Source organism: Rattus norvegicus, unplaced genomic scaffold (genome assembly GCF_021556685.1).
Source record: "Rattus norvegicus strain SHRSP/BbbUtx unplaced genomic scaffold, alternate assembly SHRSP_T2T haplotype2-0000026, whole genome shotgun sequence".
NCBI classification, from domain to species: Eukaryota; Metazoa; Chordata; class Mammalia; order Rodentia; family Muridae; genus Rattus; species Rattus norvegicus.
In genome coordinates, this window is record NW_028238785.1 from 707,222 (window position 1) to 720,435 (window position 13,214).

At 42.5% G+C, this 13,214-nt stretch overlaps 1 protein-coding gene across 1 annotated transcript; it reads right to left on the minus strand.

The window, feature by feature from the left end:
* Positions 1-400: 400 nt before the first annotated feature.
* On the minus strand, positions 401-4,701 carry LOC147997899 (disks large homolog 5-like). The gene is made up of 5 exons (XM_087601531.1): positions 4,600-4,701; positions 3,373-3,532; positions 2,033-2,176; positions 1,238-1,400; positions 401-893 (listed from the first exon to the last, which is right to left on the minus strand). Exons 1-5 carry the CDS (start codon positions 4,679-4,681, stop codon positions 864-866), a joined length of 579 nt encoding a protein of 192 aa, XP_087457657.1. The 5' UTR covers positions 4,682-4,701; the 3' UTR covers positions 401-863.
* Positions 4,702-13,214: the final 8,513 nt, after the last annotated feature.

Consider the following 13,214-nt stretch of genomic DNA (forward strand, 5'->3'; position numbering starts at 1 on the left):
AAACTGAGGCACATGGTTCTCGATTAGGATTATTCTATATTCCTTTGTGAAAGTTGTCATTTTTTCTGCAGCTCTACAGGCATGAGTGTGTGTTACTCAATATCTGGTGCACACAGTCAATAAGGAATGTGTGTTGTAGACTGATATAGTTAGGATGAGAAGAATACATGACAGCATGGATACAGTATGTCAGTGATTACATCATAAAGTGTGTGTCCATAAAAAAAGTCACATTATCCACACAAAAGACACTATCACCCTGTGTACCCCTTGGTGGCTTTGAATTCCCTATTTACCCATGCTGCCTGGTCCATGCAAAGATCCATATCCAGCTGTCAGTTCTAAGTCTACAGGAGGGGAAAGGACCCTTGAATAAGATGGTCTTAAGAGTCAAGAGTTTCAAATCAATTTTTATTCATAAGGAGTACAATTTACAAAAAACAGGAATAAAATGAATACCTAAAATGGTATAAAATGAAAAACAGTAACAAGAATATATAACTATGAAATAACAAAAAGAAAACTTCAATGAAAATCATAACCAAAAACATTTCTTAACAGCATTTTCTTAATGAACATTTAGAAACACAGTTGTAGTGCTGTTTCTCCTCTAGGACGTGAGATGTCAAGGCAGTCCCCTCAGTTGTCTCTCAAATGGTGTTGTCGGTATGAGAGAGGATAAAGACCTCAACCAGACAGGCTGGCATACGGATACATAAATGTAGGGTCTCTATACATTGAGGAAATTATCTGAGAAGAAGAATATTCACCCACAAAAAGTCTTTGACTGTGAGGATTGTCGTCACAGGGAACTCCTGAGAGAGAAACTCATTCTTCAGGGGGCTGTCTTCCTGGGATCCGTCCTATTCCATGTCTCCTGGAGTTCCTGAGACCTGGGAGAAGAAGGCAGCTATTAAGACACGGATGTGGTGGGGACACGCATACCAGCTGTCAAGTTGCTGCCTTCAGTCATGTGATATGTTATTCCTCTGTCACCATTTCTGGATTGCAGTTTCAAAAAGGGCAGAGAAGTATAATTGCCCATAATTCAGTTTCTGAAGAGTGGTTAACATCCCAGAATACTTGTGCATAGACAGAGCAATGAATAACTCTATCACATGAGGTGGGTGACTGACTGGGTGTGGGGAGATTAGAAAGGTGATAGGGGAAGCAAAGATGTATCCAATAGGCAAATGGTATCAGACATTGTTAATCTGACTCAGCTGCTTGTTCCTACCACATTTTGCTGGGTCTGGAGGTTGCTGGTCTTCTCCTGTTCGTCTTCATCATTCGGGTTCAACTCAAACAAATATCGCTGTAACTCCTTGCACTCCTGCTTCAATGTGACCAACTTCTTCTTCATACATGCCTGGTCCATCAGGAGCCGGCTGTGCAGGTTGCTGGAAACACACTCTGCATAGTAAGATCCTGAAGCCTCTTCCTCCCATTCCAACTGCCAAATCCCACAAACTCCACCAGGACCCAGATTCCCATAAAGACTTCGTAGAATACATCTCCATACATGTAAGGCTGCTGCACAAACAGCAAACGGCCAATCCAGGGAAGAATAAATTGTTTCTGTGACCCAAGCACCAATAAGAGTCCATGTCTCTCCAAAAGAACAAGGGATCTACAACTATCCATGAAAGCCCAATGCATCGGGGCAACATCAATTAGTAGGCAGTAAACAACCACAAGAGGACAGTAGAACCAAGGGAGGTCATGCTAACCATGTGGTCCACACATTCAGCTTTGTTAAACCTGGTATGACCCCAGAGGCCCAGGTCGGCCTAATAACACTCTGATGCCTGAATCAGTATAGATCTATCCAGAGCCTTCTAAAGATGCATAGACACTGTGGTGAGAAGTCACAGTCTCTTATGGAACTGAAACTGAGTCCAAAAGACCCACGGCACAGTGATATTTAAACAGCAGAAGACATGGACCCAGAGCTGCAGGCTCTCCAGTCCAGAACAAAGAGAGGCAGCAATGGATATTCCACAAGTGATGGGCCCTTCTGACCAGTACTTACCGATAGAAGTTAATCTCCTTCTTGAGCTCCTGAAATTTCTCACGATGTTCAATGTTCTTTGTGTCTAAGTTGTGCAGTAATGACATGACCTGTTTCTCCTTTATCTTCAAGTTTTCAGAAAATGGATTTGGCCTGAAGTAGGGGCTGGCCCCAGGAAGATAGAACCCAATGAACATCGAGGTTTAGGATTATATGAACTCAGGCTGCGTCCTGTACTACCCCAGCCCTGGAAGGACACTTTCTGAATTCTACATATTTGGATCTTCTTCAGCTTCAGAAACTTGGAATTGTGTGCCCAGGACAACAGAAGCTAAGCACCCAGATAAAGGGTCCCCTGGCTCACTTTTTTCAATCAGGAGGGCTGGATCTGCATTCAAACCTGTTATTCTGTCAAGAGCCTAGGCCACAGAGCTTACCCAACCACACACACACACACACACACACACACACACACACACACACTTCCAGAAACCTCTGATTTCATTTTTCCTGTTTTGACAAGTGGAATGCTACAAGCCGAATAACTAATATTCTAGAGGCAGACAGTACACATAATTCTGGAGATGAGACCAGATATTGCCACAAACTTATAATCTGCCCAAGGCATACAAATGTATAGACAAATGTGACCACACAGGCAAAGAACTGTGCTGTTGAAAGTGGGGCTTTTAAAATAAAGCACTCACACCTCCATGAAACTATTATACAGGTAAATCCTGAGGTCAAAAAACAGACCCCTAAATTCCAAGGGTGGAGGGACACAGAAACATATAAAAATTGTGCATATGCATGCAGACCTGTTCACACACAGACACACAAACTGGGAGTGTGTCTCCCACAAGAAAAGAAAATTAAACAGACTCAGAGAATGAGAAAGAGAGACAAATATGGAAAGAGCACAATGAGAATCAGTAGAAATGTATGCACCATTACTGTCTCGGAATTTAAGGCACAGAGACAAGAAGGAACAGGCCTGAGCCTTAGGACTTCTAGTTAAGCATTGATATGAACACTGTGTGACCTGTCACCTAAGGGTGCTGCCAGGAGATGATAGCGTTCAGTCACCTTCCTAGCAAGTACAAACACTCTCCATAAACTCACAGCACCTAGAACCTTGCAAAGCTACCACCTGTCAAGGGCTTTCCAATTGTACACTGGGAACTCATGCCCAAGTGACTTTATCCCTGAAATCTTCACTCAGATCACAAGTTCAGATTTTCAACAGGTGGAATCAGAGGGTCCATTTCCAAACTCACTCCTCAGTAAGGGTCAGGTTCTGCATCTCCTCTCTATGGGAGATGAGGTTTAGAACAAGGTCGTTTTCTTGGAGCAATGCATACCTCTTGCTCATGGATCCACCTGTCACATAAAGGAGGCGATCTGTCAGCTCATTTCTCTCCTTGGTAGTTAGCTCCAGTTCTCTATTCAGCCTCTCCTCTTCCTCATTGGCCTGCACCTTGTTTTGGACATTTTCAGGGGATGACGTCTGTCTGCAGGCCTCTGTAAGTAGAAGAACACAAGTGAACCCACATGGGGCAAATGCATAGAGCATACACAGACCACAGTGAGGTCCAAACAGGAGAACATGCTTGGAAGCCAGTGTCACTGCAAGGAGTTTGGTCTATGTGTAAGAGGCATCCTAAGTGGATCACAGTTCCCCCACTACTATATAGAGACCAAGAGATGTAAGCAGCCAGGTGTTCCCTATGCCTGCCCACACAGGCTTACAAGTACCAGAGAGATGCCTTCGCCAGGATTATTATCAGGAACGCAGACTACAACCTGGTTTCAGGACCCTCACCCCTCTGGTTTCAGATGTCAGATCATCAATTCAGCATCCACAATGACTTGATCGATCAGGGATACTCACATATCCTACACTGTTACTCTGGTCCAATAACTTTGCATTAAAAAGTCATGTAGGTGGAGGACATGGTCAACAGACTTATTAATTCCCCCTATTGAAATGACAAATGCCCCAGTAGTGCCAATAGGTTACAGGTTCTTTCTCTACCTGCTCTATATAGTTTGGCTACTGTAGAAAAATATCTGCCACACAGAACCTCTAATAAATGAAGGTAAGATTGGCCCCGTCAGCCAGAGGTAGTCAGAGGAGTTCTAATAATATAAGGTCATGGCCAGGAGCACAGTTCTCTCCCTCTTACTACTGTCAGATAGACACTGAATTTAAAGAAGCAATGAAAGTGAAGTACATTGATGCCCTGTTTAATTTAGAAAAGTTATACCATCCATGGCTCCTGATTGTGTTATTATATCAATTTAACACACCGAATGCACTGTAAAAATAAAGACTAGAAGTTCACCCAATAATAGCATAGGCATTGCCATATCCTCCATGTGGTTATGGAGAAACTAATGATGTGAAAACCTTGACTTTCAGGAATTGTGATAATCATGGGATTCAATATCTGTGGAGATGTTCCAGTGGTTGTGGCACATTACTAAAAAGGCCAGCAGAAGACCCCCACACACACCCCTGACAGGAAGCTCAACATACACTGCCCAGAACTTACTCCACATTCCCCATGTCCTGTGTCCATCATTACCTTTAGGTTTCGTTTGCTTCACTCTAGACTCTTCTCTATCAACATCAACTCTCCCAAAGCGCCTACAAAGACGGGCAAACATGTCTGTGGATATATCCTTTGGACACTAAGAGAAAAAGCAGGGAATTGGTTGTCACAACGATACTGGTGACATCACAGGGATTCCAAGGTCTCTCTAGGAGACAATAGAATGTCCACGAAGGGACTGCTGATGTCACGGAGAACAGACTTTGCCTCCTTGCTAATGTTCTCCCTGTACTGAGCAAAAGCTGATGTGCCCTTTTGAGGAGTCTTCCCTGTGGCATAGCCACTGAGCACCACATGCTTCCAAAGCCAAATGTGGCTCTAGGCTTGATTGGAAAAACCTAAGTCATTGCTATGTATCTAAATGAGTGCTTCCTCCCCAATCCCTGCACAGAAATGTTTCATCCTACCTCAAATTCTCCTCAGTCAGCAATATTACCCATTAAAGATTACTGAGAAATCACACCAGTTCCTATAAGTAGCCAAAGAGGTCTCCTGTCTCATCATGTGCAGGTGCATGAAATCACACGCAGAAATAGCCTGTAGGGTAGGTTGCGATGTGGGTGTGTGTTATAGGTACAACGTGAAGCTTTGTGCTTAACATTTGACAGTTGCCACCAGATTCCTTAGGAGAAAGAATTGCATTCATTATGGTACTGGTAACAATGTGGTGATCTGTTAGCAGAGGAAACTGAAACATTGGATTCACCAGTGAATGCACCCTCAGGCTGAGTGTGGGGCTCTCCTCTTTGCACTTAAGTTGCCAAAGCAGGATTGCTTACTGGCTTCTCTAAGCTATAATGTGTGATTTCATCTGAAAAATAAAATAGTCAGCAGATGTGTGTGTGTGTGGGGGGGTGCAGCCAAAGGAGTAGGACAAGCTTAGAGACATAACTCAGTGGACAGAATAAGAAACAAGCATCTTCACTTCTGTTTCATGGATCACCCCACAAAACACAAAAGCATCTATCGTACTAAAAAAAAAAACCAAATTATTTTTTTGAATGCATACACTAAAGTATTAGTAGCAAAGCTCAAATTTTGGGGGCAGATCCATGACTTGAACTATCTTCCGGACAACATATAAAGCAATAAATAAATAAATAAATAAATAAGAAAAATACAGAAAAAATACAAAAACACAAAAAGCACGAGCCTCTCATGTGAAGTTACAGAAGAGTGATCCAGTGGTCACTTCTGACCAGGCCATTTTAGCTGTGACGGTGCATAGTGACCCTTAATTTGATGGGTCCTACATAAAGCTTTGTGCAATATTGTCATTTTAACAAACCTCATCCAGAATATACATAACGACACAGGATATGATCACAATGTCCTTGCTGTGTATCAAGTTATTTTTCTGTGTCCTTGATTGTCAGGCATATTACAGCAAAATCTGAGATGGCTGGTAGACTTGGAAGAAAGTGGATATGAAAGATCCCCATTTATATATCAGTACAGCCATTTCTTAAGAATGAGAATCTTTTAAGCTGGCCCTCGCTTAGACCCTTGACATTAGACAATAGAGCAGAAAGTACAGAAAGCACATTCCCACCCACTCTCTAGGAAGCTGCCTGACCATAAGAACAGAGGGTATAGAACATATTTACTGCAGGGCAATTACAAGACAGGAAACATCTCTGGGAAGCTGACTGACCACTATAGAAGTGAGATATCCTTGGTACTGAATGCAGCTGTGCTATAGGCTGACATCGCTATAGCCTTGTCCTGGGAACTCCAGAAGAGAAACACCTGCCAAGACAGATATCCTTGGTCCTTGTCCTGGGAACCCCAGGATAAGAAAACATATATCAAGTCAGACGTCCTTCATACTGAAATAGCTGCATTGATGTTGTTACGGCCTTATCCCAGGAATTCCAGGACGAGAAACATCTGCCTAGATATCCTTGGCACCGAAATAGCTGAGCTAATGAAACTGTGTAATCTTAACTGACTATTTAAGCTGTACATTTCTGTTGTTTGAGCCTCCTCACATCCCTCCTGCGTGAGGACTGTGTCAAGCCCCAGTGCATTGGTATCCCAAAGTGAACCTCTTGTTTTTACATCAAGACTGAGTCCTGTGTGTTCATGGGGTGGTGATTGTCCTCAGGACTGGAGCGAGAGTCTCCTCTGTCTGAGGGTCCTTCAGATAAAGCTATAGTTGTGGGTTACATACCTCAGCTCTCATTGGCTAATGCTGTCCTCACAGTCCTTGGAGGCCCCTTTGTAAGACTACCTGTTGGAAAGTGGAAGCAGCTTTATTTGAGCTCAAAGTGAACCTAACGAGCAACGTAGAGAACAAGATGGGGTAATTGAGACCCTGTCTAAAACCAGCACTGAAACCCACCCTCCATTCAAAGCATCATCTACCAATTCTTGAATTTTTACCATTCTCTGCCAACCAGTCTTTCATTCAGGAAAGGTAGAAAAGAACTGGAAATGACCTTTGTATTCTAAGGACCTTGATCTGTCTTTCCTTAGGTCAACGTTAAGAACAAATGAAATGGGTATCACCATCTGAATAACTTACTATTACCTACTCAGCATTTCTAGCCTAATACTGTGCCTATGGCAATCTCAAGCTTCCCCGAGTGTTGCTGCCCCAGCAAGAAGAATGAAGAACTGAGGTCAAACCCCAGTGAACCTTTCAAGGGGTTAGAAGAAAGCCATCAGAGATACTGAACTTCTTTGTCCTTAGATTAAATCAAGATGATACAACATGAATAGATTGTGCTATTCAACCTTACATCTTCCACACAACCCCACCTATCTGAGTTCATTGCTTGGCAGAATTCATGCCCCACCATCCTAGATATTTCTTGATTCATTGCTGCCAAGGGCCAGGTTTCCTGAGTTTTGTTTTTTATAGAATTGGGTGTAGTCAATCATAGTTGCCCTCTGTAAGAAATGACAAATATCTATAATAACTGACCACACTGTACTTGTGTATACAAGTACAGTAGTGGAAAATTCAGCATAACTGAGGAGTGGGAAATCACCACTGTGTCCTGGCCTTTCTCTGCCCATATCACAGCTCACAGGCAGCTGGGGCAAACCTTGAGTTCCTCTGTAGAAACAGAGTGAGGATGAATGGACACTGAGCAGGCAGAGCAACACAGCTGATGCAACTCAGTTCCAGCAACAAACACATTATTTGTTTCCCATTTTAACAGCTTGTTTTGAGGACTTGTCTCCACACCTAGCTTAAACACAGCAATTTTCATACATGCCAGTCTGCTATTTCTTATTGTTGCTGTAATACGCCTCCACATCATAGATTTCAAAAAAGAAAGATAATAAACCTGACAGTGAGAAGGGTGATGCTTGTCAACATCTAGTGCGTTGGCGGCCCAGGTACGGTCACAAATAACCAGGACACAGGGGATGCAGAGCAAAGGCAGATGCAACTGCATGCAGCTGCAAGTTTATTAACCCTTATATAGGCATGAATATGAATTACCTCACTTTCCCTTTTGGCAAGATATAATAAGATCGTTATTCCCATGATACCAGGAACAACCGAGGCAAGACTAGGCAAAGAAGTAAGACTAAGCAAAGCCTTCTTCTTAAAATATCTGTATAGCAAATCACCCCTCTTCCTAGTATCACAATATCCTTGTCATAACCCAGAGAGCATGAGAGCCGCTTCCACAAAATAGGACATAGTTCAACATAGTGTGAGGTAAAGTGAGAAAAACATTTCCTTCTCAAGGGCAGCATTCCAGTCCCTGCTTGCATCTCTCAGCAGTCTTTCTTTGATCCTGTCTGGGAAGTGTATCTCAATGACTCCACAATTTCTTTCTTTGTTCTTTTGTTTTAAAAGTAACACTGTCTATAACACAGCTAAATGTCCTGGAAGGGGTTTAATCATGCAAAAAGAAAGCAATATAATATATAATATAGGCAACCTTTAATGAGTGTATCTATTTTCTTAGGGGTATTTTTCAGATATCTTCCCAGATCTGGATTTAACTTTGGTAATTGTTATCTGTCTAGAAAATCAACAATATCAAATAAATATTTCTGTTTTCTGGCGTAAAGTCCTCGGGAGTAAGAACTAATGATTTTGGAATTTGCTCCGTGTCTGTTGTTATGTCCCTCATTTCATTTCTGATTTTTAATTCATGTATTGTCTCTCTTGTGCATTGTTAGTTTGAGGAAGGGGTTGTCTCTCTTGTGGATCATCTCAAAAAAAAAAAAAAGAGGAAGAAAAGACAGCTCTTGCTTTCCTTGACTTTGTATTCTTCTCTTTGTTTCTAAAGGCTTGATTTCAACCCTGAGTTTATTGCCCTTCATCAGATCCTACCAGACTCTCTATGGGATGAGGCTTTGCCTCACTTGGTAACAGCAGCATGGAATAAATGAAGCTTCTGCTGATCTCTGTTGTGGTGTTGCACATCACAATCTCACCGAAAACCATGCATAGCCTGGTTTTAGGCTCTATAAAAGCGGCCCACTATTTCAGTGTTCCCTGCAAGGTGCCATGGAACGGTAGTAACATAATTCTGCAGGCACATCGACAGGTTTCTCCACGGTCTTCTGGGTCATTTGATAATAATTTATAGTGAGTTCATGGATGAACACACATACACACACACACACACACACACAAACACACACTTTACTGACATGGTGCATATTCTTTGCACACCAAAAATAAAGTGAGCGTTACTGAAAATGCACCAATAATGGAATCGATGGAGGGAGCTGTGGGGAAGCTGGGGCTTAGAGTTACTTAAAAGACCCGATGCAGATTCTCCTTCTATTGGAGGAGAAACTTGATAGACAATGTGGTTCTTTATTTTCTTTCTCTAGAGCACACAGGACTAGGGTGGTAGCTAGGGCTTTGAGTGTGTTTGGCAAGTACTGTAGCACTGAATTAAATCCTAGGGCTGGAACCCTATTAGTCGTCTACAACAATTACAGGGCAGGCTGGATGACGATACTCAGCTGACAATGTGGACATCTCAAGACAGTCACTGGACAATGGCTGACACACTTGTCTGAAGACTGGAAATGTTTCTCGATCTTGGAGAGGAAAGAAGGACCCTCCCACTACACTGTCCTCTAAGGATGTTTATTCAGGTGAGGGATGACAGGGACTGTTTTGTCTCATGTCACACATGTCAGTAGAAAATATCCTAGGTATTGGATGCCGCTGTTAGCATTAACAGAACAAAGCCCATAGTGTTGGGAAGGATAATAAATTATGAGTAGGATTAGAAAACCCCAAGCCTCTTCCAGGTTCTAGGAGAGCAAAAAAAAATACCATGAAATACAGCATTAATGTGATAGTTTGGTTAAATCTAGTTACTAGTTTCTATTGTGATACCTATTGTCAGTGTCTGCGCCGACAGTGTGTGAATATCGGTGTAGGTTTGTGGGGTTGAAAGAAAACACGTACACGGGTCACCCCTTTTTAGCGAGTGCCACCAAGGCTTTACTGAGATCTCCTTATATACCAGAGGCAAAAGCTGTGGAAAAACAACAAGGCAGGTGAAAATCCCCAACCAGGAAAATAGGACAAGTCTGTGTGGTGAAAGTTCCAGCCCAATCAGGGGCATAAACAGCTTCTTAAAAACAAGAAGCAGGAAAGCTCAGTGGGGAGGAAGGGTGCCATGGAAAATCCCAGCCCCAAATCAGGGGCTAAGAGCAGCTGTCAAAGGTGTAAACAATTTCTTGCTATAGCAGGCTGAAAGGCTCAGCGAGGGGGGAGGGAAACACCATGGTAGGGCCCAACAGGAGTCTTCACTGGTGGCTCTAATGTTTCACTTTCCTATGCCAACTGGCCTCCACACTGTTTCTAGCACCATAATGATTTCAAGTCTTCCTCATAAGGAATTTTGTGGCAACCGTTGAATGCTAAGCACAAGGCTTCATGAGTGTTCCCCTAACACACACCCATGTTGCAACCTTCCATGCAGGCTATTTCTTGATGTGATTTCAAGCACCTGTACATAATAAGACAGGAGAACATTTTGACTGCATATTCAAACTGGTATTATTTCTCAGGAATTTTTAATGGCTAATATTGGTGAAGGAGGATAATTTGAGTTAGGATGAGACATTTTTGGGCAGGATTTGGAAGGAAACATTCATTTAGATGCATAGGAATTACTAAGGTTTTTATAATCAAGCCTTGAGGAAAATTTGGCTTTGGAAGCAGGAGGTGCTCAGTGGCACTGCCCCGGGAAAGTCTCCTGGAAAGGGCACCTCTGCTTATGCTCAGTACAGGGAGAACATTAGCAGGAGGCAAAGTCTGCTCCCCATGACATCTGCTGTCCCTTCTTTGACATTCTATTGTCTCCTAGAGAGTTCTTGGCGTCCTCTGCTATGTCACCAATGTTGTAGTGACAACCAGTGCCCTAGTTTCTCTCAGTCCGAGTCTGGCAGATACACCCTAAGACATGTTTTCCAGTCTTAGAAGTGTTTTGGGAGGGGGGATGTCGATTGTGGAGAGACTAGGGTGAAGGAGTCTGACCTTTCGTCTCAAAGAAATGATGGACAAAGAAAGTGGTTCTGGGAAATGTGGAGTAAGTTCTGGGCAGTGTCTTTTGAGCTTTCTGTGGAGGCGGGGGGGGGGAGGGATAGTGGGGGTCCTGCAAGCTTAAGCTGACCTTTCTAGCAATTGGCCACAACAACTGGAGCATCTGCAAAGGAATTGAAATTCCATGAATATCACAATTCCTGAAAGTTATGGATTTCAGAACATTAATTTTCCCATCCCCAAAGAAAGGATATGGTAAGGCCAATGCTACTCTTCTGTGAACTTCTGGCCTTTACTTTTAAAGTTGATTTGTGGCTTGTTTTTTGTTTGTTTATTTATTTATTTAGTGGGTAATATTATTTATTGCCAAAGTCAAACATCTGGGTTACATCCTGGGACCCAAATGACAGAAGGAGAGAAATGGCTCCTGAAAGTTGTTTGGTCATGTGCTGCACACACACACACACACACACTCACACACACACACACACACAGACACACACACACACACTCACACACACACATTCACACACACACACTCACACACATACACACTCACATTCACACTCACACTCACATACACACAGACACACACATACACTCACACACACACACTCATACACACACACATTCACACACACACTCATACTCATACTCACACTCACACTCATACACACACAAACTTTAAAACAAAAGTAATTTTTCTTACAGTCTGATATAATTGGTTCTAATAAAAAGACAGCCTGAGTGTAGTTACTATGTAATTAAATAGTACTCATGCTCTCAGGCAAAGAGTTTAAAGTTTATAGGTACCTAATAAACTAGCATTGGGACATATGAAGAACATTTAAATGTTCAGCTGAAATACAACGAATAGCTAATTTAATTTGTTAAAAGTGAAAGCATTCATAATTCTGAAGGTTTTTATACTAGTTTTATTATACATATAACTATGAAACAGAAAACATACATATTTGATCAATGAAATGAGGAAGATTGATTTAATGAACAGAAACATGGATGGTACTTCAAAATTTCCGTGATTACATATTATCTATTTTATTCCCTCCACAATAGCAAGAAACGGACATTATTATTTATGCAACATTACAAATACTTAAACCGAGAAAATATTAATTGTTTGGCCTGCTTTTCTGAGCTTCCTTAAAGATATAGTTAATTGACAGAGCTGTGGTTTAAAATTAGGGTACATATTCTTCTGTTTTGAATGTGTGCCTTTTCTTTCTATTTTTTTCTCCATCTTTATTAAATTGGGTATTTCTTATTTACATTTCAATTGTTATTACCTTTCTGGGTTTCCAGGCAAACATCCCCCTAACCCCCCTCCCCTTCTCTATGGGTGTTCCCCTCCTCAATCCTCCTCCCATTACCACCCTCCCCCCAACAATCCCTTTCACTGGGGGTTCAGTCTTGGCAGGACCAAGGGCTTCCCTTTTATTTCTAGTGGGTGCTGCTCTCCCTGCTCCGTGGGAAGTGGATGGGGGGAAGGCCCGGGCCTGAGGTGAGTTGGAACTGGGGTAGAAAGGCATAGGGCCTCCTAGGTGAGAATGTCAAGCTGCTGCTGCAGCCACCATGGAGAAGCCCTTGTTCCTGTTGCAGGGAGGAGAGTCTGGTGCCCACAAGATGGCTGAAGGGGAGCTGAGAGCAGACAGCTTCATCACCCGCCTGCTGGACGTATGAGGATATCGTCCGGGAAAAATTGTGCAGATGACTGAAGCAGAAGTCCGAGGGCTGTGTATCACGTCTCGTGAAATCTTTCTTAGCCAGCCAACAGCTGTGAACACAGGTTTCTTTTGGAGAGCAGGCCTGTGCAGGCCCAGAACCTAGGTGGGACAGTTCAAGCTACCCTTTTTCCATGGCCAATCTCAGATCATATTCAGAAAGTATTTCTTGGGCTAAAGAGATGGCTTAGTGGTTAAGAGTACTGACAGCTCTTCCAGAGTTCCTGAGTTCAAATCCCAGCAACCACATGGTGGCTCACAACCATCTGTAATGAGATATGATGCCCTCTTCTGGTGTGTCTGAAGACAGTCACGGTGTACTTGTATATAATAAATAAATAAATAAATAAATAAATAAATAA